The 26176-nt window shown below is 38.8% G+C and overlaps 1 protein-coding gene across 2 annotated transcripts in view; it reads right to left on the bottom strand.

Moving 5' to 3' along the window:
- Positions 1–7444: 7444 nt before the first annotated feature.
- LOC113019378 (leucine-rich repeat-containing protein 51-like) overlaps positions 7445–26176 on the bottom strand; it is a 136751-nt gene continuing 118019 nt past the window's right edge. Inside the window, exons 1-4 of one of the 2 annotated variants that reach the window (XM_026163060.1) lie at positions 9539–9660; positions 8879–9084; positions 8491–8639; positions 7445–7608 (exon numbers count right to left, since the gene is read on the bottom strand). In XM_026163060.1, the coding sequence (XP_026018845.1) occupies positions 7482–7608; positions 8491–8639; positions 8879–9084; positions 9539–9590 (534 nt within the window). In that variant the 5' untranslated portion in view covers positions 9591–9660 and the 3' untranslated portion in view covers positions 7445–7481. Of the gene's footprint in view, positions 7609–8490; positions 8640–8878; positions 9085–9538; positions 9661–26176 lie in introns of those variants that run through there. The other variant, XM_026163061.1, reaches the window with a different exon arrangement.

Below are 26176 nucleotides of genomic sequence, written 5' to 3'. Positions count from 1 at the left end.
ACAATGTGGCTAAAAATGAATGATCATTAAGTGATTATTAATGCTCAGCTGAGTAAATATAATAGGTAGACATTTTACAGTGCTATTACAGAAATAATAAATGGTGCAGCATGTGGTGCACAGACAGGAGAGTCAGGTGGCTAAAGATACTGTCACATAACTGATTGAACACCACTGATGTTTAATACTGATCCATACAGGTGAAATTCTCTTTCCAACCTCAACTGTACTGCAGACCAAAGTTACACATCCAGGATAGATGTACATTTGAAATGCATATAAAAATGGTACCTTTTAATTTTTCTTATACAAATTCACTCAGATTATTCATCTTAGCTCAAAAACTCTAACTTCTCTTAAAACACACCTTTTTCTCACTGAGTTTGGTCTAGCTTTAATGGATTTTCTCAATAATAATAATAATAATAATAAACTTTATTTATAAAGCACACTTAAAAACCCTAAGAGTATGCCAAGGTGCTTAACAAGTAACATAGAGAACATAGAGAAGGAGGATAATAGTATGCAAGCAGGTAGCTGTCACTGATACATAGGAAAGCAACAGGTACAGAGCAAACAAGAAGAAAAATAAACGTGCAAAAAATGAATAATCTTTATTTTAAGGTAAGTCAGTTTCAACTGAAATTTGTGCCATTTCTGTATTGGTAGTAAAGTCAAGTTAAAAATTTCCAGTGGAGAAGTTGACCACAGGTAACACTGGCTCCTCTTTTGTTTACATTGTACATACATGGATATGCAAATGCACAGATTTTGGGAGCTGAATGCAAAAATGTGCTTATCAACAGTTATGGTAGTAACTCACATGGAATCATACTGATGAATCTAAAAAGGGAGTTTTTCCTTCCCACTCTCGCCTGTTTTCACTATTTTATCATTTTTTTTTTTTAAAGTGTGCGTGTTAGTCCCCATAGGGAAATAGTTCCTCTGCATTTAACCCATTCACCCAGTGAAGCAGCGCCCGGGGAGCAGTGTGTAGGGACGGTACCTTGCTCAGGGGTACCTCAGGGTAGCCGTTCAGTGGAGTCGAACCCCCGACCTTCCAATCATGGGGCCACCACTCTACCTACTGAGCTATCCCTGCCCCCTTTTTTTTTTTTTTTTTTTTCTTTTTCTGTATTGGAATAGGGTCTCTACCTTACAATAAACAGCACCTGTGGTTGTGATTTGGTGTTATATAAATAAGACTGAATTGAATTTTAAAAAATGAAGAAGGCAACTTGTAAAGAATTTTAAATCATGATTTAAAATTTCAAGTAAATCGCCTCTGTCAACATTTTATGATGCAACAAATGTTCACATTTTTCTCAGACTCAAAGAAAACAAAATGGGTTTTTTTCGGTGAGTGAGAACAAAAAAAAGTACAAATAAAACCTTGTTTGTTTGTTTGTTTGTTTTTTTGAAGCCCCACAGGTACATTTGATGTGTTGCATTCATATCAGTTGTTCTGTTTTCACTTTGGGTTTTATTATCATAACTAGACATTGTGGTATATTTGCACCTGTCATTTCCATCCCAGATATTTGGCACAGATATGTGCATATTAGTAGCATGCTGTTTTATCATTAAACATTATAAACTCTACTTTTACTGTACTAAAGTACTTTTGATATAGTATTAAGGAAATTGTTGATTAGAAATGATCTTAATATGTATTGTTCAGTTTTTGCTGCAGCATATAATAACTGTGGTGAATTTTTACATAATTAAACACAAGACCACACGTTTTTTATAGTGTTTTTATGGTTAACACTTTCAAATTCAGAATATGTTTAAACTTACATGGGTTCCCTATTCTAAAGCCCTCAGTTAAAGCTGCCTTGTTGCAGTTAACAAACCCAAGTCAAGATTTATGTGTTTAAGCTACAGAAAACTGGGGATATATGAGATCTGCCTCGTTTATTATTGAACTGCCTTAGATATACTCAAGTATATTTATTAAAATATAAGTTTCCTCAAAGCTGAAAACTAATGCATTGCCACAACTTGCAGTATAATTTTCCTCTGATAGAGCTTTCAGGTGTATAAAGGATTACACAGATTTTCAACTGGCCCCATTTAGCACCCTAAATGATGCATTATATAACACTTCCACAACATAACATAGTAGCTAACTTGCATTTTAATACTGTAACAAAATGAGAAAGAGTCTTTTAATCTCTTGGATATAATCTGTAATGCAGATCATTGTCCTTCGCAGGTTTCAAGGTCCACAAACTTTAAGTTTAACTGTGAGGGAAAACCACTGGACCAATGTTTTTCTGAGACATTTTTTAATCGTTTCAATTGTAACTACCGTAGTTAAAATAAGATTACTATTCCTTCACACACCATACATTTCCAGCCTTCAATGAAAAGCCAGAAGCAATTACAAGCAGGTAAGACCTCTGCAGAGAACAGACGACATCAGTGACACTTATTATGTCAGACACAGCATGTCAGGGGGAGCTGGGTTGCAAAGTGGCTTGCAACTGCATATATGACATTTCTAGAAGAGCACCTGTTGATTTGTTGTTATTAAGGCCAAGCTTGATTTTGTGGCCTGAACTCAAATGTCACTATATTCATAATATTCTATATCGAAAGACTTCACATAGGGTTTTGCAGAATAAGACATATAAATATGCATTCTAATGATGGATATGTGTTATATGTTAATAAAATCGACCATTTTGTGAGACAGACAGCATTTCATTATCTATGACTGACACAGCAGAGTGGGAGAAGTCTCAAATTTAAGTCTTTAATCCAAAACAGACCGGGGTCACGCACAGGGACTTTGTTAGATAAACAGTCCCAACAAGAGGTAGGGAAGAGGTACAGATGATAAACTTACTAAGTCTATACACGAGGAAGTCTATCAGAAACCACAGACAATATAAAACTTGGAGGTGGTTACCATGACGTCACCAACCTTAAATTTGATTCTGAAGCCTTGAAATGACTGTTTGACTTGTGATGAATGAAGTCGTTGGCCAATGAGCATGTAGTTTGAAAGATAATTGTCAACTCTGAATCATGGTATGACCAAAAGACCATTAATTTTTTTCTCATTTTAATATTCAATGACCCAAATGGCAACAGTGACCCATAAATTCAATAGGAAAGTGTTTGCGGAGGTAAAGACAGAAAGCTGGTTTTCCATCATCTTCTCTAGAACTGGAATTCCTTTAGCAACCACAGCTATTTTTATCTGGTGGTTATCAGAGAGAATTCAGGTTTTTAGGTACTTACACATTGGCTTAATTTTTCCAACACAGAGCTAAATCTTTGGTTTTTACTCTCTAACAGTAAAACAGGGGGGGAAAAAAGGGGGACACAAGTAAACAGAACAAACAATGAGAAGACGGCCTGAAAGCTCAACAGCTACGTTGAACAGAGAGAGAGGGGAACTGGACAACAGGGGAGTAGTAGGCAGGTGATTGATTAACTGGCACAAGAAAAGGGCAGAAAATAGAACAAAGGTGAGAAATGGAACTGCGTGTACGGCTGATTTTCAAAATAAAACAGGAAGTCAAAACAGAAGCCTCACAAACTATTTTGGATTATTGCTTTATTAAAGAATCCCTTAGACACACAGATGAAACAAAATTACCCATATTTCCTACAACCTATATCCACTTCTATAACAGAAACAGCATTATTTTCCATCTAAATAATCTCAAAAAATGTTAAGCAATATATGCGGCATATGCTGAGGCAATTACCACGTCAGACAGCAAGATATTACCACACAGAAAGGGGGAGAGAAAATAGAAAAAGAGGAGCAACATGAAAGAGAACACTATATTTATTCTTCCTGCCACCATTAAATTCATCTCGTGCTGGAGCTCTTCCTGGTTCATTTGGCAGAGCAGATGTTAATGGCTTAACAGGGCTAGGCAGTAAGTGTTTAATTAGGTCTGGGGGAAAATGATTTATTAAACACATCTGGGCTTATAAAATAACGCTCTCTGGACTCTGTCTTTTATGACTCCCACGCTGCAGCTCACTCTTCAAACCCTCCACCACCACTTATCCCCACCTGAAAATATAACTGTCTGTTTTAGCTTGAGCTTTCAGACTTGACAAAAACAATCCGTTGAAGCACAGTACGTCCCTTAGTGATGTCACTTCTCCTGATGGGAGCAGGGAACAACAGCACCTAGTGGGAGGAAAGGCACAGTGGGGAGTGTGTCACTGACGATCAAGCGGTGCAGTACAGTTTTAGTGTCGCGGATTACTGGGATTTGTGCATGTCACCTGCCTGCTCAGACCACATCAAAGCCACATGGTGCTAGGTGCACTTCTGTTAGGTCCTTTTAGGGATGATAGCTTTGACTTTGATAGTTTCCTCACACAGGAGTGCAGAAGATAGAGCTTTTTATCTCACAATGTGAATGTGTGGCTGCGGTGAGATTGACCACACAGAGCGCTTAGATTGGAAAGTGATGGACGGATGCGGTTTCTGCAGGTGGCCATGTACTTCATGCAGATCAGAGATTGACAAGTGGAAAACCCCACTTAATTTAAGATCCTGTGTATTTGCTATAGCTATTTTTCTTTTCAATTTCCTGATATTAGGTGTTTGCCAGACAGTTTTTTGGCTAATCTTTCCACCATAAAGCTGTCATCCTGTCATGGCACACATGCAGTTTTGAATTACAGAAAACCAGATAGACTCAAGCATGAGTCTATGTGAATGTCTTGATACACCTGGCTCTGCGATATTGTTCAGAAAAAAAAAAGATCCAGTTTTAGGATCTTTTCAGTTAGGCCAAGAGGCAGGCCTGGGAACCACCCACTAGTTGCTCGGGAAACAAGATAATTCCCTCATTGGCTGCGAGTGGTTGCTGACAGTTCCTGTGAAACTGATTGCTCAAGAATGCCTGTAACACAGTAACACCAGTCAGTGACCCTCCTGGTAACCGCCAAGTAAAAATTTGTTTTCCCAGACACATTTTTGTGGGTGATTTCTTGCTGTTGCAAGGTGAAACTGATCTCAAAGAGGTGCAGTGCCATGTTGAAAATCACCATGCAGTTGCCTTGATTGCTAGCATATTGTAGTTGTATCTGCCATTGTGGAAGACTTGTCTTTAAATACCTGTGAACTATTTACTACAACGGTATACACTTTTTTCTAGTGAGTAATGTTGCTAGGTCTCTGTGTCAGACGTCTTAACAAGGTAAGAAAAGAAAGAAAGAAAAACTACATAAAGACATTTGATGCATGGCTACAGCTACTTGGGTGATCAATTGAATGACAGATTGGACCAGAGGACCGACAGTGAAGCCGTGTACAAGAAGGGATAAACAGACTCCTTACTTACTGAAGAAGTTCAGATCCTTCAATCTGTGCAGCAAGATGCTGGAGATCCTCTACCAGTCTGTGATAGCGAGGGTCATCTACTTTTCTGCTCTCTGCAAAGTGGTGGGGGTGAGGGTAGAGGGCAGCATCAATGCCAGAAGGATCAACAAAATAATCCACAAGGTTGGAACCATCACTGTCCAGAATCAGAATGTGGAGTCAGAGAGAAACAGGAGGTCACTGAATACAAGAAAAACTGCAGACAACCCATGTCACCTGCTCCATTCCACACTATCGAGGCAGCAGAGCCCCATCTCCCTCAGATTTATTTAACCCCGCTGACACAAAGAACGTTTCAGGATATCAGTTCTACCATTCTCCATAAAAGTGTACAACAGCTCTCCTTTTTGTGACAGCTGAAAATGTCCGTGAGGAAATGATCCCACACTCATTTCTGTATCAACCCTTCCTAATGTTGTTTTTCAGATTCATAGTGTGGATGTTATTTATTAATACATTTGCACTAATGCTTTCTATAATTCTTTTTTTGCACAATCATTAATAAATAACAAACTTTGACTGCCATTCCCATCTGCAGCAAAGAGAACATGACAAGAGTAGCTAACGCTTTCCATTCTGAATTCATAGAGTACAATGGAATACTGTGTATTCTACCAAATGGGCAGGACAGACGTCTATGCCGACTGACCATAGCTTCTAAAAATGCGAACAATGGCTGTGACGACTTATGGGACATGTTTATTGTATTTCACTACAGCTTTCGACATGCGAAATGTCAAAAAAAGGGAAGTCGATGTGCAATAGCTAGTCGTCAAAATCTGCAAAGTGCATGCAAGTGTTTCCTCAAGCACTGTACAAAGCGGGCCATCCTGCTGAGAGCAGCTGCCATCGTGACTGAAAGATATTCATTGATTCTGGCTTCACTGCACAGTTTGACACATGGTCTAAACGCTGTTTCAAAAGAACCATGTAAGTGCAGGTTTCAAAGGAAACAGGGGCCTAAATACTTCCGTTTAGAAAACCCTTAGGAAAGTATCAGTTTAGGTGTTATGCACCTCAAAGTCTTGATGTGAACTTAGATGATATCATTTGTGTTGGTTTTATTGGTCCGTTTTTGTGTCGTGTGGTGTGTTTGCTGATACAGGCATATTTAATTCACACCAATTAAAGTTTTTCAGAGAAAATGATGAATCTATACCAAAAAAGAGCCTGGAGGACAGCCAGTTAAATCAGCCTAGAAACTAATAAATGGTGCACATTTCTTCCCTAACGAGACCAGATGGCAATACCAGAGACTCAAGCTTGCTTATGTGTATGTATATTTAATGAAGTCACATTTGCTATATAGGTGGGTGTGATTACAAGCTGCAACTATACATTTTAAATGTTCCTTTGTCAGGTAATTGTTTGGATTTATTTTTTAATTCTTGCGTGATTTTAGCAGCGTGATTTTGATTGTGATCAAGTAGGAATATTGTTGTTCCAATAGACCTCTGGACATGGGGCAGTAAAGTGTTGTATGTCCCTGGGCATTCAAAGTGCCCTCTATAATATCATATCCCCAACACTCGTCATGCAGACCCATATCATCACAGTCCCATCTTCTAGCTTAACTGGTGGGAGTCAGGACTATGTTTTCACTGAGGTATTCCCATCGAGGGTCATGCCAAATGTGCTGGATCCCTTCTGAGTTGAACAAATTCATTTTACACTCGTCTAATCACAGAATGTGCTCCCAATATGAAATATCCCAAAAGAGGAAGCAACTGTATTTCACAGTTCAACCGCAGTTCACTGAAGTTGACTTTACGCAAGGTCCTTCACATTGTCTGAGCTGTCACAGTGATTCTAACTTCAACCGATAACCCCTGGGCCACATCAGCATGTTCAGATTTGTACAAGTAGTGCGCCGTTTGTGACATCATGTCGTGACGATGGCCACCGAGAGTCTGATTACCTCCTAATTACTACTGCAGTAATCAAGCAGGAAGATGGGTGACCATAGCCACAGCCCATAGGTCAAAAATGAGAATGCTCACAGGATATTAGCTCAGCTGTAAATAACATGGATACCAAGATCTGACGCAGGGAATTGAGAAAAAAAACAAAACAGGCTGGTGACGAGAGGACAAACATTTTTATTCAGCAGAAACACTTAATGGTCTCGGGGGTTTTTTTTGGTGCCGTGAGAACGCCAGATATCTGCCATGACCCGCTCATCTCGTGTCACACCGCTGAAGTCCATCGTCTTCAGCTGAGGCAATACAGAAATCACGTAATTCCTAAACACACAAAAAGGCACACACGTCAAAGTCAGCTTTGACTCCAAGGGCACCGTGGACATGTTGAGTGCTTCCATATATGAAAATTCATATCAGCATTAACATTTGATTTTAAATAAGGACGATATGTCTAAGTCTTTGTGAAGCAGACTTTGCTGATTTTTCACATAAATGAGAGTATGAAGTGAGATGAAAATTAAATCAAGAAGCTATATCCCTGAGATATTGAACCTAATAACCTGACACATCTAATGTAGACATAAGCAGGTATCAGAGGTATCACATATCTCAATGTGACATTTCTCTGTCTATATCTGTAGGTGTTGCAAAAGATATATGATTAGATTCAGTGCATTAGTTATTACAAATACTGTTTAAACTAGAATATTATGGTACTTGGTACAGTACTACATATATTCAGTTAATGACATTTTTCATAAAAAGGAAGTTTTACTTTACCTACTTTAGGTAAATTCTGTACTTTAATAGGAAGAATATTTTAGCTCTTGTTTTGCCACTTTGCTAAAATAGTTATTACATTTCTGATCAAATATTCCCTCTTACACACCTGTGATTTCCCATTAAAAAAACATAGCCCCCTGAAACAACTGTCAAGTTAGACTCAACATATGAGTTATCCTCAACATGCCGCACGATCTATGAATCTATGAAGCAGGTTTTGTCGGGGTATTTTTTTCTTTCTAATTCTTTTTTTTTTTTTTTTGCTTTTCTTCTTCTCTGCTTCTGGCCTAGCCTCTTGCTATCAACTATCTACAACCAATCTAGAACCAGCCTGTGTATAACTCCACACACTGCAACTTCAGATCAGCTCTGAGAACAGAATGTCTGTCTTAAGTGAAATTGCTGAAAATGAGCTTGCACCTGTAGCCTTTGCTTGTTTCTATGAGATTGCCATGCAATGTGATTGTGTGCAGATGCTGGAGCTCTCTCAGCTTGTCCACTTCTGACAGGTTCCAGATGCTGTTGCCATGAAGATACAGCACACGCAGTTCTTTCAGCTCACACAAAACCTGTAACAGGGCTTAGTTGTAAATTTAAATCAATAAAATGCTGGTTAGCTTGCGAAGATATCAGAATTTATTGCATTTTGGGGAAACAAATGTAGATTATAAACATTTCATAAATAAACAGGGAGAACAAATGTTTTGTATAAGACGTGTGTAATTATACATCAAAGACAGGGGCTAATTTCAGAAGAAGACATAGAAAACTGAAAATGAGCTATTAGAAGAACAAAAATGATTCTTACAGGTTCTATGCAGGTGATTTTGTTGAAGGACAGATCCAACCATCCAAGCTTTGATGGTTGTGCAAAAAAGTGGTTGATCGTGTACTGGAGGCCAACAAGGTCGGTGAGGCTGTTATTACTGAGACGCAGAGAGCAGCTCAGGTACTTCCCCTTTGAGTTTGTGGTTAAAGGGCGGAGCAGACTTCGGGGCAGCTCTGCCAATGCACCTGAACCAAAAATAACATAATGAGACTTGATACATTATACGGGCAGCTTTGGTACTTGTTTATATGCGGTTTTATTTCTGCTGCTTAAAGCCGCTCTATTAAAGTGATTACCGCAGTCATGTTCACAGAATTTTATACTGTAGAAATAAGAAGTGATTTGAAGTATTTTATTTTAAAATGCTTTAAAAACAATAAGTTACAAGTTTGTGTGACTAGATTATGCTAGTGTGTAAACATTGCAGTATTTAAATTCATGCATTTTGATAACAGCAGTTGATACACTAACTATAATTAGGTGGTTTTGTAAGAGCAAGTGCTGTCCTAGAAAATACTTCCTACCAAAAAGCTCACCCCCCAGGAGCACTTAAATAATTATTAATGGAAGAAATATATTTAAAAGTAAACACTATTTCATTATCTACTTTATATTTCAGGATTTTTAAAAATATACTACCTGCAACATTGCTGAGATTTTTAAAAGAAAGATCCACTGGTGGACTATACATGTTCAGTTCAAAAAGTCTCCAGCAACAGCAGAATGAATGTCCAGATTAAACCTAGAGCAGTGACTGAATACTGAAAACACATGGTTGCATGAGAAAAAAAATTAAACATATTGCTTAGCGATGAAATTCAAAAGTCAACATTTGCAGTTTATACACAAACACACACACAATATAGAATGCATTCAATTGATATATATTTTAGAAGGAGAGAGAAGAAGACCTAACATTGATTATAGATCACCTCATCTTTCTACTTCTTACAGATACATGCATGCATGGAAACCACAGAATACTATCCTGCAGTAATGCAGTCCCAATAAGAAGTTTTAGAACACTTAAAAAAAATGGCAAAAAATATCATATTTTGCATGGTTAATCTTAACAAGGTTCCAAGTAGAGCTTCAACATGCAACAAGAAGAAATGGGAGTGAGACAAAACAATTATTTGACCATGCAAGTTATTGAAAACAAAGCTTAAACTGAAACAAGTTGTTTTCCAGTTGGTAAAACACTTAGAACCACATGCTTGTAAAAGGTCAAATTTGTGAAAAAAACGTGTCGTTTCATCATCATTTCTGTCAGGTACTCACATTGTCATGATGTTCTGATGGCAAAAGCACAAAAAACATTTCGTTTTTAACGTTGTCAGGTTGTTGAACTGCATAAACAGGGTCTCTCGCAGGACGCCATTGGTAATGGGGTGGGAAGTAGTAAGACAGTCATTTGGAATTTCTTAAATGATCCTGGGGGTTATGGAACAAACAAGTCAAGTAAAAGACCCAAAAAGATTTCACCAGAACTGAGGAACCAATTGGCAGTCCGTCAAGACATTGGAAATCCTCGACCCAAATTACGACCGTTAATGGTGTCGACTGCAACTCCATAACCATCAGACAGCATCTGAGACTGAAGGGCTTCAAAACCAAAAAACGTCTTCAAAGGTCTCCTTGAAAGCCACAGAACTGACCGTTTGGACTTTGCAAGAGAGCACCAAACATGGGACACTGAAAGGTGGAAGGAAGTTTTATTCTCTGATGAGAAAAAAAATTTAATCTTGATGGTCCTGATGGTTTCCAACGTTACTGGCATGACAAGCAGATCCCACCTGAGATGTTTTCATTTACAGGGTTTACAGGGTTTTTTGGAGGTGTGGTCCTAAACTTTTAAATAAAGCGTTGTTTTCAACAAATTGCTCAAAAAAATGTTTTGCTTCACTCCCATTTCTTCTTGTTGCATGTTGAAGCTCTACTTGGAACCTTGTTAAGATCCAACTATGCAAAATACGTTTTTTGCCGTTTTTCAAGTGGTCTCAAACTTTTGATTGGGACTGTACATTGCCAACCAAAACATGACAACGTGATTATTGATTACATTGCAAGTCAGTCAGCTAAAGCACATAATAACAATGTTAGAGCTTTTGACTTAAATCATAACCTGGAATCAAGTTTTTCAGGCCGTCAGGAAGTCGAGGAATGCTCCAATCCAATATTTGGATCATGTATTGTACCAATCCCAACTTTAAAAGCTGGACATCGTGTGAATGTCATGACCAAAAATCTTACAGCACAACCCTGTATCGTATGAAAAGATCAATGCCTTTTACCTGGCATGCCAATTTCCTCACGCCATCATCGGAGTCCAGATGAACTGGTGAGTGAGTTGTCCACGGAACCAGATGCAAACATGTTTACCTATTATGTGTGTGGTGTGGAAAAACTCACCTGTCTAGAATATATGTCACTGTCTGCATTTCTATTATTGGGATATATATGCTCTAACTCTCCTGAATTGTGCATCTATGCTGACAATGTACCAACGAGCACAGAAAAATAAACAGAATATGAGTTTGAGAGGGTAAATGGAGGACATATTCACAAAGAAGAACTCAAAGGACAGAAGAGGTGATCATGGAAAATTACATCCATCAGCCGGAGATTTTCCTCACCTTGTTGCTCCCTCAAGATGTCAGTGTCTGTGTACGCCTCGCTAATAGCACAACAGCACCTCATTGAAAGAGTAAGGACAGTCCTTCAATAAGATATGAAAATGACAGTGAGCCATAGTGAAGGACACAGACAGAGACTCAGACAGAGGCTGGAATCAGGATGGGTTTGAACAAATGTTTTGGAAGTCAGAGTATGTGAGGTATGTAAAGGAGATATCGAGTGTTTATTTACAAGCCGCATGGTTCATCTAATGTTTAAGGTGATCTTCAAATTTATGTCTCACTGATAAATTGCGTATAAGCATGTGGGAGGGTGGTGTCATTGGTGTGTGTGTGGCTGAGTCTCTTAAGATCATAGATCAGGAAACAGGGTCATTCAGATGAATAAAACATCAAGCAGGAGACCAGATGGAAAAATCTGGACTTCTTTCCTCCCTGCAACGGCCATGAGTGATGTGCTTAATACCCATGTACTACAGTGAGTCCATTCAGCCGCACACAGTAGGAAGCTGAAAAATCTGAACAGCAGTGGTTTGAAGGGATTGAATATTCATGAGGGCACCGTAACACTGTAGGCTATAGACCTCAGGATAATCAATATAGAGTACTGTGCAAAACTCTTGAGCCACTCCTTATTTCTTTATACACTGTAGTTTGAGCAAAAGTTCTCCAGGCTTTCTGAAAATCTCTCAAAGTCGTTCTTTGGACATTGGCAGAGGAATGTGTTTTTTTCTTTGTTAATGTTTATTAATGAGGTGATTCTAATGGAGCTACTATTCAATAATTTTGCACAAGGTGAGCAGTGTGTGCTTAAAAAAGCTGAGGAAACTGGCGAGTTGGAGGAAAAATATCCAGCTACACAATATTGAGTATATATATTCATCCAGTCCTTCAGTTTAGTTCAGTTGAGATTAACTTTAACGGGTCTTACAGATCCATTGGTTGCAAATTACATAGACCTTTATAGAGTGATGAATTCCACTTTGAAATGTTTTAGCTTAAACTATCATCACTATGTACAGAAAGGGTCAAGAGACAGGTACAACAATGAGTGTCTATGGCTATCTGCAAAAAACAGTAGAGGCTCTGTCATGATTTGGGGAATGGATGGAAGTATAACACAATAAGGTACTGTCAAATCTTGATCCATCATGGAATACCATCTGGAAAGCTTGTGACACATTGCCAATGGAGCAAAAGCACAACCTACCTAGTGAAAACAGACAGGGGAACACTATCAGTCATGGATTGGTCTCACCAGAGCCCAGACATCAACATTACTGAAGCAGTGTGGGATCATCTTGACAGAGAACAGAACAAAAGGCAGACAAAAAAAATGTCTTTCAAGAAGCCTGGAGGACTATTCCTGAAGACCACTTCAAAAATTTAGAAACAGCAAGCTTGCCCAACAGAGTTCATGCTGTGTTGAAGAATAAAGGTGGTCACAGCAAATGTTAACGTTAGACCCTTGTGCCCACTCTCCAAATTTCCAAGCCAAATATAAAGAAATGGGAGGTGCCTTAAGACTTTTTCGCAGTATAGTATTTTATAGCTGTTTATTCTCAGCTGCATTGTCCACTGCTTAACTTGGCAGATGGCTGTCGCCAAGTCTCTTTCCATTTATTAGCACCTTACATTAGCGCGGTACTGGAAGTGGAGAACTGGATGCAAGTGAAACTGAAGTAGCTCTAAACTAGTTTAAACTTTCCATTAAAGACTTGTTTGGGTAAGTGCTATCAGTGTAATATGGAATGAGGAAATATCAGGCGAAGGTAAGGTACTGGGCTCAAGAAACATAAAACTCTGTTCTTTCCTTGTATACTGTATTTCTGTATTTATGTAAGCTGAACACTTGCATATGACTAAAAACCATGAAATAAATAAAGTCCAGGTTCTGATCAAGATTTAGTAAGATAGCTGAACTTGTGTTCTTAAGAGTCACATAGCAGAAAAGAAACAGAATGGACACTCTGGTCTGAAGAGTTCAAATCAAAGGTCAAAGTGATATAAGAACTCCACATCACTCCTCATCCAATTCAGCTCACCCGCTTCAAACAAAACAACAATTATGACATTGTACACACAGCACTGAAATGACTCATTTAAAAACAGCGGCTTGAAACATAATGCATGTTTTTACATAATCGTTCAGCATCGATGTGCTGTTAATGTTTGGACTGCAAGATTGGTAGAGCTCGGGCAGCCTTTAGTGTTTCACGTATCCCTTTAATTTCTTTCCGCACTTGCATCTGCATATTATATAGGTGGTATAAGCAAGAAGAACGGCTTAATACAGGCACATTTTCAGCCTGCAGTAAGAGACCTGCATAAACACAGCCGCTGTTGTGTAATACCAACTTCTGCGGCGTAAGTGCATCTGCCATTGTCCCCTGATGAAAGGTAATGGTATTAGAGGAATATCCTTGCTTCCTGCTTTATTCTTAACTATCGTATTTGAACATTTAAAACAAAGGAGATGGATTTAAACAAGATTATTTCTTCATGTGATATTCAAGGTGATCCACAGCGTATTCAGCATGCACAACAAAACAGCAGCTTTCTCACAGTTAATGTCATTTTAATTATCTTAACATTAACTGTGCAGGAAAAAAACTGGGGAATGGATGCCATGCTGGTCAAGCAAAACAATTTTAACACTGTCTGTTATTTAGTTTTTGTGTTTTCTTCTGTTTGACTGAATATATATTTAGCCAGTCATACATCCAAGCTTGTTACAATAAACATGAGAGAAAACAGCTATTGTTACAGCAGAAGAAAAAATATCCATTTGAGGAAAGTCCCACCCCTAACTCAATGCACTATGTATTTAAGTTACTGTTAGTGTTTGTTTGCTCTGTGCTTAATTGGGGTCTTTGCAGTACCAGTCAAAAGTTGGCCTTTCAGCAATATATGAGCATCACCTAATGCTGTGCTGAAAACAGTGCCGACAGTTTATTGTCTTCAGTGTTATGAAAACAATGTTTAATTTTAAAGCTGTAATCATCAAGTCCGAGCCACTGAAATTACTCCATTCTCTTTGATACTTCTTTTTACTTTTTGTACTTTAAATGTTTCAGATTTGTGCTTAAAAATGATATTATGCTATACTGCAAATGTGATTTTGCTGCATCTCTCAGTGTATTCAAACACTTAAACTATGCTATCCTATCCTGGAGGTGCATAGATCCCACACTCAAAATGCATCATTCATAGCTGAATATGAGAAATTTATAGTGGCGAGTTCATCACTTATGCCCTTTGCCCAGGGGTACAAAGTCATACACACATTCAGACATACACAATGAATGCTGGAGTGTGCACAGTTACTGTAAAAGTACAACGATCTTGGCACACAACTGCATTACCACACACATTAAATGACCATGGATACAATCAATATTCTGTGTTGCCTAAAGGGACATAGAAAGAATCTTTTTTCCAAATTCTACCTCCATGAAATTTTTCTACCCCAGTGCTCAGGCTTTGCCCTTACCATGTCTCTTCCCTTCACTCATTATCGGCCTCTACTCTACATTAAAAAGCACTGATCTTCTCAATTTCACCTTCTAATTCTCCTTGTCTGCTTTTTATCAGTCTCTCCTATTTGTCCTTAACAACAGCTGTGTGTCCCTGTCCTTCAGAATCAGTAACAACAGACTTAAAGAGGGGTATTTTCTCACCGCAATTTCCCCTTTTCTTCTTATGTAATAAATGTGTTTCTTCTTCTCTTCATGCATATTCTTACCTTTGTTCTGTCACTGTCTCTTACTCTATTCCCCACCCTCTCCTTTTAGTATTACATAAGAGGTCATGCTATTAGCACACTGGTCACTCGGGCTTCTCATGGCATGGGCACACTTTGCTGCTTACCTTCTATTAAGAATATACTGACAGTCCATCAATGGCCTCCACAGCCAGTCACTCTCTTAAATTCTCAGTTGTGTAGTCAGTCAGAAAGCTAGTATATCTGTCAGCAAGCTGCTGTGTCAGATGGTCATTCAACCAGTCACGCAATGCATCAGTCATGTCAGTCAATTTGACAGGCAGCGTGGGTAAAGCAGTGTATCAGTCCATTAGTGAGGCAGTCAGATGGATGATGTATACAGCGATGCTACTAATTAGTTATCCAGTCAGTTGTACTGCTTTCATCAGAGACATACGAACACATAACAGAAAATAAAGAATCTTCACTATTGCTTTAGCAGGCAGTGTAACTCAAGTTCTGATAGTACTGTGTTTGTTTGCCTAGAATTACTTCCTGACATAAATAAATGAACAGTTCCTTTCTGTTGAGATGATCCCACGCTGTTTCAATAACACTGAGATCTGCAATCTGGGGAGATCAGTTCATGACAGAGTGTTTTTCTTTTACTGCATCTATTTTACCAAAACACCTGCAGGGCACCGACCCTTGAGGCCTGGAGTTGGACACACCTGCCTTAAAGCCATATAAATAATTGTTTATTCCATCAATCAGTTCTTTTTTTTTTTTTTTTTTTTTTTTTTTCTAAATGACATCAGAAACAGCAGTATGCGACATTACGTGATGGCAGAGCTTCAGTTCATCCTTTGTCATTTTTTTTTTTTTTAATAAATAGGACAGGGGGAATGAATGAGAGAGAGAGGGGGAGAGAAAGAAAGAAAACCAAAGGGGAGAAGAGACGGTGAGAAGGGGGGGGAAGAGAAAGAACAAAAAAAACTCCTGGGTCACCTGTATGGAGAAAATAAAAAAACAACAAACAAACAAAAACAAACAGAGGAGACAGCAAACAACAAAGAGCAACATAATAATAGAGAAAACAAAGCACCATCACAATAAACTAGCTAGTCATAGATATCAGTATTTACTAAGTAATAAACGATATTGTGCAGCACGCAAGATAGACAGCGCACAGTGTGCTTTGAGGCAGCAGCCAAGAAAGCTTTAGTCCGCGTTTGTGAATACCCATGTGTGCATACCTGTGTGGATCAGCATGCTTGCATTCCAAAGGTTTCTCCATGTAATGATCTGCTAGGGAGTGTGGGGGGGCCACAGCCCCGTCCTCCAGGGTGTGAAGCGGGTATGGAGGAGATCAAAACTCCAGACATCCAGAGGCCCCCAGAACACAAGAGACCATGGAAGACCAACAGAGGGGCAGCCGCGCCACTGTCCCAGTAAGAGCTGAGGAGAGTCCCAGATGAGGGCTCGCCCAGCAGCCGCGGAGCAGAAGTCAGGGGGAGTTGCAGTGACGCGCCCGTGAGCTCCGCCGGCCCCCAGCTGCGCCTGAGTGACCGAGCCCTAGGCCGAGAGGCCGGGGGCACCCCACCTCCAAAGGGGCCCGAGCGAGCCCCAGGCCCCAGGCCCCAGGCCCCGACAAGCGGCCGCCAAGGAGTGAGCCGGTGTGCACCCGGACGCCCACCCCCAGACACAAAGAACCACCAACACACCGACACCTGAGGGAGTCCGCCACCGGCAATCAGTTCTTAACTATTACTATTTTGTGTTATTCAATAAATATAGTTATGCAGCTAAATGTAATCAATGTCTGAAGATTAAGTATTAGTATTCATTAAGCAGCTACATTTCTGTGGTTTTTACTTTTGTATTTCACCTTTATTTATACAGGTAAATCTCACTGAGACATGAGGTCTCATTTTCAAGAGCTACCTGTTTTAAATATCTGTAATAATACTGTGTTACTATCGTGTGACTCATCAGGACTGCGCAAAGAAATCCCAGAGTGTGTCTTGTGATGTCTGAGAAACCATAACGTAGCAAAATATGTTTTGGATGTTGTGGAGGTTTGCGGGGTGGGAGCTCTCTGAATCTGGCTTGTTCTGACTTCCATAGATGCCAGATTGCATTTGGATCTAGGATTTTCGAAGATGGGTGAATGCCTCGGGCAGATTTTGTGGTGTGTAGCAGTTTGAGGTGTGTTACTGGCTCTACAGCTGTAGAACCAGTACGACACCCAGTTAGATCTACTGTAAGGTTGCTGCCTGTCAAAGTGGCATCTAAATTACATGAATATCAGAACCTATCTATTATAAGCAGAACATTGCAGATGATTCTTGTTAAATCACTTGATTTGTCAATGGTATATGTCAATGGCATAAATATGAAATATTTTAAGAGAGAAATAGGTGCCGACAGTAGTTGTATTAGGCTACAGTCCCAGTGTTGAATAACTAAGAAGATCAAAACCTAAGTAGGCTAAGGATTCTTGCTAAAAAGCATGTATTTCAAAGAGGGCAACTGAAAGATAAAACTAAAATGCTGGACAAAGTTGTTACTATCTCTTTCAGTCTTTTTCATACCTTTTGTTAACTAAAGATCACTGGGAGCCCTTTTATCAATACAACCTGTATCACCCTCATTCAATTTAACAAAGTGACTTCAGGGAGTTGCTCAATACAGCTCAGCTGGAGCAGGTGGGGTTAAGTGCTTTTGTCAAGGGCACCACCAGAGGTTTGCTTGTGAAGAGTAAAAGCATTGCTCAAAGATCTGCTCTGCCTCAGTGCTGGGAGGTGCACTCCAGTCACAGGCCACAATTTTGACACTTACACCACAGATTTGTTCAAAACTCATTACATAATTGGAATACATGTAACTGAGAAAACCTAGTGCTGCGGTACAGAAAAATAAATCATGTTACACTGATCCTGTTCGGTCCTCCTTTTGATGTTTTACAAACCTTGGTTGAAGAACCACTAACTGTTCAGTTAATAAATTTGTTTCAATAACTCATCATTTCCAAGCAAGATCAGAGAGTTCAGTATGTGAAACTTGAAGTAGAGCAGTCTACTGTCAAGGCTAAAGCCCCTAACATTTCAACATATGCATCAGTAAATGTAATCTGTCCCTTCTTTTCCCATGGCTTACCTCAGAAAAACTCAATTCAGCCTGTGAGTTTTAGCAGAATCATACTGAAAGACAGTCAAATGACCATCGGTGAAACATTTATCTTCACTGGAGGATTGTCCACCTCTGTAAACTACAAGACTGACATTATATGCCAAGCTGTTAAACATTAAAACTTATACCTGCTCAAAATTAGCGTGCCATGCTAGGCGTGGCCTTTAGCATACTGTTACTGTGAGCTTAAGTAGGCTCCAGTAGATGTACAGATAAACATAACCTTAAACGTTGAAATGCTGACACTTTTGAAGCAGCAGACCAATCCTTGTTGCTCCAACCTTTACAGACCTGAAGCCTGTTTCTCTGCTAATGTACAGAACTTTTCCCGGGTAAGAAGCTTTTAACAAACAAGCTCACTAGCTAATAAGCTAAATTTTTGACTGCTTGATTTAGCATATAAGTAATGTTTAATAAACATGATTGCTAGCCAATATGCTAAAAACTGCTTAATTTATCCATGTGATGAAGTTAGATGATGCTAAGTGAAAGTCTAATTAGTGAATCACAAAACTACATTCACTCACACTAAGTATTTTTGCTGCACAAAAAGAGTCTTTGTAATGTAATGAAGCAAAATTAAGACAGACACTTGTTCTGTATTTCAGTATTTCGTATACTTCTCCTGTTTAAAACTGCCTTACTAGCATTTTTTGTGATTAAGGGTACACAAAGGGATAATTATACCGCCTTAAATGAGCTGCATGGATTCATTCTCTGAAATTAATTAATTTTCCATGACGCTTCAGGATGAGATTGCTATGCATCATGGAGGTTTGCATGTCATGGTTGTACAACTCACTTAGAAAAGGAGCAAAGAGCTAATTACACTTAAGCCTTATCATTTAAGCTAATGTTCATGGGTAAACTTGTAAACATTAATTGTCTAGGTCAGTTTTTCTTTCAGTTGAAGTTCAGAAGACAGACATGACAAAGTTTGAGTTTCTGCAGACCTTCCAGAGACCCACAGAAGATTGATAACTTTCCATTTGTAGTGGATGACAAGCCCCAGCCCAAAAGGAACTGAACTTTACAGCCTGCAGTAAGTGCAGTAGAAGAAAGTGTACTCTAACACAGATAAGTGTATTGGTTTCACACTAACCACCTGCTTCAGATCAACCAGCAATTTGAAATGGATCAAAGTGACCTTAAAAAGGTGCACTCTGATTTCTCATATGTGTGCACAGTTGGGTTTTTTCTTAGAGTTTACTGATTGTAACACAGTGTAGAACGTTTCATGTTGCTGATCTGAACAACAACTAAATAAAACCAGATTATTGTTTTAACAGTGTTATCCACCCTCTTGGCTTCTGCTGCTCCCAAAATCTTATGAATTTGGTTATATTGTTGCTCCTGGTAATGAAAGTTATATTCACTTTCGTTACCAGGAGCATAACATTTTTTCTTTGTATTGTGTACCAGTTATACCTTAACCCAACCTCACAAAGCCCCTTACATATCAGCATTTGTGTTGTTTTAGTAAGAAATTGGTAAGTAATCTCACAGACTAATGTGTAGTCGCTCTTTTTATCAGAATATTTTCATGTTAGACAAAAACACGAAATTGTGTAAACTCCCAAGGGCTTAATTGTTGCAAATGCATACTCAGTGTTTTAAACTTTAGCGGAGGTCTACTGAGGAATCACTTTAGACTGAATTTATCATGTATACTGATAAAAGAAACACAATTCAACTCCTATGTGAGATTCAGCCAAGGCTTACACAAATTGGTACCAACATTATACTACGAAATTTCAACATACAAACAAAAAAGATCTTTACGAATGCTGAGACTTAAAACCAATATTAGTCGGGTTGTGGCAAGTACTTTAGAGAATGGCTGGTGTAACTGAGAAAGTGAAAAAAAAAGTTGACGGGGAACTTCAAAAGAGCGCATCTCAAGAATAAAAAAAGTTTCTCTGCCTGTAAGGTTTTGGATTTAAAATAGACAGACCTGGAATTTCATCTCCAAACTGAGATCTTAATTATAAAAATAAAACCCAACAAAGGCAAAAATCATAATTCCCAGGAGTAAAAATGAAGTACTGCGTACGCTGCGGTATGCTTATACAGATTAGGATGAAAGCATCATTCGTGTGATAGAACTGCAGCTCTGTTCAGCTACCTGCCTAAATATATCTTCATTAAGAGAAAAACCCTAGAGTGAAAAGGAAGCTTGGCAAGTGGGTGCAAGGATGTAGGACAAAACATTCCAAGAAGAAGCCTCAAAAAGTGTGTAATTATACTTTATATATATATTAAATATACATAATTATACTTATAGTCAAACTCAAATAATTGTTTTAAGAGGGATCATGAGTCCGTGTTCTTAGAACGGAATATTATTTGAATATTAACACAAGTTTATAACATGTAGCACTTTTAAAAGTTCAGTGCACAACAAGAACGTAGTGTATGCTGAACAGCTTAGCAAGGACCATCTGCATCTAAAGGACAACGGTCACTCTTTCGAGGACGCCAATGTTCACATTTTGGACAGAGAAGACAGATGGTTTGAAAAAGGAGTGAAAGAAGCCATCTATGTCCACTGTGAACAACCATCTTTGAACAGAGGCGGTGGCTTAAGACAGTGGTCCCCAACCCCTGGGCCATGGACTGGTACTGGTCCGTGAGTCGTTTGGTACCCGGCCGCAAGAGTTGAGGCTCGGGTGTGAAATTTATGGTTTTCAGGTTTTTATCGTTTTTATTGTTAACTCTGTTTCCCTGGGTCTTTTCCCATGTGTTATGAATAAATCTTATTTTCTTTGGTGCTGGTACTGGTTTAATTGTGTTGTATTTATCCGCGACACCTTAAAGGCCGGACCGTGAAAATATTATGAGACAAACCACAAAAACAGGTTGGGGACCGCTGGCATATGACACCAACTGTCTGCCATCTATAATCCAGTTTTGAGATCCCTTCCCAGATGCTTTAACGCCCACTTACATCCTGGGCCATTTGACCTCAGGAAATCACATGATAGGGTGGGGCTAGGCTTCAAACTGGGTTCACCAGACACCTTGGCTGATTGTGACCCACACCCATTTTCACATCTTGGCTCGTGTGATTAAGTAGAGGATCAATAGAGGGTCCATGACCTTCTTGGGGACACTCCTATACGGCTTAAATCTGGGACTCTCCACCAATTACTCTTAGGACTGAACTTGGTGAAACGTCTTCAAGGAAACTTAAAGAAGTCCAGACGCTTTTCTTTCCAAGCTCCTTAGACTACAATGACCTGGATGACTGAGAACCTTCACAGACATACTAATGAAGATTTAAAGGAATTTGATTACAAAGGCTGAGCTTGGGTCACAGTAATCTAAGTATATATGATACAAGTAAAATAACGTTACATTTTTAAAAGCAGCAGGCTGCCTATTCTTTTAACATGTACTCAGTTTAAGAACCTTTAATTTTCAAAGATTTGTGTCAGTCACATTTAAACATATTTGAAATGATATGCACTGGTGTGAAGCTGGTAGGGAAGATTTCATGCAGAGCTCAAGAGACTCCAATCACATTTGAATAGGACAGAGTAGGATAACTTCACTGTTAATGTGTTAGATATAATTACACGATGAAAAACACAGTACAGATCTGAAACACATTCAGTATTATGCTGCTGACACTGGTACTGGTTCAAAGGCTCGGGAAAATACACATCCATTTTGATTGACTTCTTAAAGGTCATGTAATTAAGAATGTAATAGGAAGATATCCATCTTTATGGCTTGTCAAGTGAATATTTGACATCAGCACATTGCACGCACAAGCACACACAAATGCACATAACCACAGACAGTCTTTCAAATGCGTGTTAACCCCTCAAAGTGTATCTGTGTGTGTGCTCTTGCACACAAAATCATAATTCATTATTATCTGCAACGCCCAGGCAGTGACCTCTTAACATTAGAGGAATAAGTGATGGAGAGAGAATGTGCATGTCTACATGCGTGGAGAGAAGAATGATGAATGAGTGTGTGTTGGTGTGTGCGCATTTTGCTCCCTGTCGAAATAGGTTAAATATATTCTGAGGACACACGGTAGCTTTTTGACACCACATAAAAAGAGTGTGAAGGGATGTATGTGTGTACAAGTTCTGTCAAAAATGTAAATCACAATAAAAAAAACACATTGTGGTGATCTGGTTGGCTTGTGGGGATTTAAAAAAATGCAAATCACCATAATCACTGAGTGTTACTTTAAAGACTTGCTTTAAGGTTAGTGTAAGGGAGGATTACTTGAAGGTAAAGGCTTGAGTTAGGTTAATAAAATCAGTGTAACGATTTCCATCTGAAGTGATGGAAATACAGCTGTGTGTGTGTGTGTGTGTGTGTGTGTGTGTGTGTGTGTGTGTGTGTGTGTGTTCTGTGTGAAGATAAGAGTGAGTAACGTCTGTCTGTGGTGCCAAAGCTGAGGATGTTACTGAAGGGCTTAATTAACTGTCACATAACAGCCAACAGAAGGAAACAATACTTAACACAGCCCAAACTGAATATGTGTGAATGTTAGAGGAAAGTATAAAGTATATGTTAAAACACAGCAAGATTTCCAAGCTTTTGTTGGGGTTTTTTCTTCTTTTTTCTTTTGGACAGTTCTGAGTGACTTTCTTAAAAGTGGCGTGCCTGCTAATGCATGTGTGTGGCTTTCTGTGAAATTATGATTGCCTGTGGAGAGCATCTTTGAAAACAAGTGAGTTCAGAAAAGAGTGTTTTGCCATTGGCCTATTTGGCAAGTGGTGAATTTAGAAAGTATCAGAGGCAATAGACTGTTAAATGATGAGCTGGAAAGAAGGACCATTTTAAAAATGCATGAACCCTGGCCAAGGAATCTGATCAGAATTTTGTCAAAAGCTTCTTATTTTTTAGGTCACAGATATCAATAGCCTTACATATTTTTTCATTTATTTATTTTAAACTGGATATTTAAAATAGCCAGTTTTTAAAATACAATGAAACTTTTTGTGTGATGTGTTTTTTTCCCCCCTTTGTTGGATTACCTTAGTGTAGTTTGACAATTAAATTTATATTCTTTTTAAAGCATATAAATATTTCAAAAACAGTGTAACATGTTTAGTTATCATTGAATGACACATAATATTATTCTTATTTCAACTGTTAGCAAAAACATATTTGTTTCCACAGTTTTGTCCCGTCTCCCTTCACTCACCCCCAACTGGTCATGGCAGCTTCCCAACCTGAGCGGGGTTCTGCTGGAAGCTTCCTCCTGTTAAAATTGAGATTTTTCTTCCCACTGTCACCAATGCATGCTCATGGGGGGGGGGGGGGGTCCATCTGATAATTAGGCTTTTCTCTGTATTGTGTTAGGATCTAAGAGGGCAAGAAGCCATTCTTAATATCATACCCCCCCCCCCCCCCCCCCACACTGTCGTGAAAACTACTTAAGATAAAAGTGGTGATAGAAATAATGACTTTAAACTCATCAAAACAGGCAAAACAGTATATCACTGCACCAATTTTCCTTTTTTCTATCAAAATATAAAGAAATTAGGGGCAGCTCAAGACTTGAATATGAACATATTGGCTGCTTTATTTTTAAAGCATTTCCATTCAAATATGTGATGAAGCAATTAGGAATTAAAATTAATATGTAGTAATCTCTTCCTCAGGGCTAAAAGAGGTCAAAAAGTTTTTCATGTGCATGTGTGGCTACTTCATAGAGGTTCAACAATTATCAACAATGACTCTTAGCAGCCTTTACAAAAACTTATGGTTTTGATTTCTATTCTATTCTGGTTAGAAAAAGTCAAAACAGCTGCTGTACAGCCTTCTTTAGAAAAACTGTACTATCATCAAACTGTACCAGGATCACAGTCAATGACTGCCTGAATTCTGGATGTAAGGGCAAAACCAGGAAATTGTAGTGGTAGAACAAGCTATACTTTATTTCTAAAATCATTTGAAAGGGTTGTTGGAAAACAATTATGTGACTATTTGCACAGGAAGGGTTTATTTAAAGAGTTTTACTTTGGATTTAGAGCATATCATTGCACGGACACAGCATGCTTTCAGAGTGCAGTATTACCTGAGGTTACTAAAGTTGTGAAAGTAAAGGCAGAGTGAGGCAGAGCTTCGAGCTCCTCTTCTGTGGAACCAGCTCCTAGTTTGGGTTTAGGAGGCAGACACCACACTATTAACATTTAAAACTTTGATGTTTGACAAAGCTTTCAGGTAGAGCAGGCTAAGGTGACCCTGAATCATCCTTTTGTTACCCTGTTACTTTCTATGCATTTGTATGCCAGTATTGCACAGCACTGACTTTGTGTCCCCCACTCTTTTCCTCTGTTTCCTCTGTCTCTGGCCCTTGAGCTGCATTGCTTTTTATCTGCAGTCGGGGGCCCCCCACCATACACACTGTTTATTGTTATATTTTGCCTTCTCTTTCCTCTCACCCCAGCGAGCCGAGGCAGATGGCTATCCTCCCTGAGCCCGGATCTACCAGAGGTTTCTTCCTGTTAAAAATCAGTTATTTTCTGACACTGATGCCAATACTCTTTCATAAAGAAACAGAGTTTTTATCTCTTAAAATCTGAACTATCTTGAGATGATGAGGTATTTAACTACAAATAAATTTAACTAAAAACAAGTTCAATTGAGTTAGAATTAAGTTACAAGACAAGATTGGAGGTTTTGCCAAGCAAAGTGTGTCCAGTGTTGGTTGGCGTTTCATCTGATTGTAAAGCAAGCTATGCTATCTTTAGCTACTGTTATCTCAGGACAGTAATATTTCATTTTATTAAAAAGCTCATCAACTTTAATGCAATTAGCAATTTATGTGATAAAGTATTGATATTTTGCACCCCATACTTGATACACTATTACCACACATTAGTATGGCGGTAGTAATAGTATGGTGTATTGATCCCCCCCACACCCAGTCAATATTGGCCAATTGCTGGTCTTGAAAATCTATATTAGCGGATCTCATGTAATTAAAGGAATATAACAGTACTAAAAGGACTGCTTTTGATGCTTTGCTTCATATTCTCTCTCTCTCTCTCTCTCTCTCTCTCTCTCTGCGCCCCAAAGATATCGGTCCTAATGTTGTTAAAATCTCTTAAAGTGCTTCAAGGATCATCTGCTGTGAAGTCGGCATTAGTCTTCAGCCTTAAACGTGAAATGACTGAAACAGTTTGCCAAGGGAGCTTTGGCTGGGCACCAGTCCAAACTGTTTCTTATGTGATCAATAACACTTTAAAATCAATCCCAAACTGCAAAGTGGAGCCACCAAAGTTAATCTAAAATGGGACTAATATGCTGTATATTCTTAATTCTCATCAGCAGACTGCAGCATTTTAGGCCAACTATGCATTATTGGGACTTGTTGTGTTTGTAGTACATGGCGCCGTAATCACACAGAAATCTATAATTTAGAAAGACTGTCACTGTTGTTCAGTTGCCCACTGCATTGATAAGTTATCATCAAAACAAACAAAAAAAATGTATCAATTCAAATCTTTTATATTCTAAGACTGAAAATGAGACTTGCGTCTTTTATGAATGGTTACAAAAAAAAAGTTTTTCCCACTACACACAGTTCAGATGAATAAATAATACTAATTATACCCTGAACATAAAGAGGCCTCTTTATGTTGTAAGAAGCCTGTTTTTTCATCTGTGATTTTTGTTTAATAAGTTACATTTGAGATGTGAACTGTCCCTAATTTAGAAGTGACTGATGGCTCCATCAAGAGTTTGGCTTTTCCCTTGATGAGCGTTGTA

This window comes from Astatotilapia calliptera, chromosome 3 (genome assembly GCF_900246225.1).
Source record: "Astatotilapia calliptera chromosome 3, fAstCal1.2, whole genome shotgun sequence".
Lineage (NCBI taxonomy): Eukaryota > Metazoa > Chordata > Actinopteri > Cichliformes > Cichlidae > Astatotilapia > Astatotilapia calliptera.
Note: the sequence above shows the minus strand (reverse complement) of the source record. Positions and strands in the feature narration are given on the sequence as shown.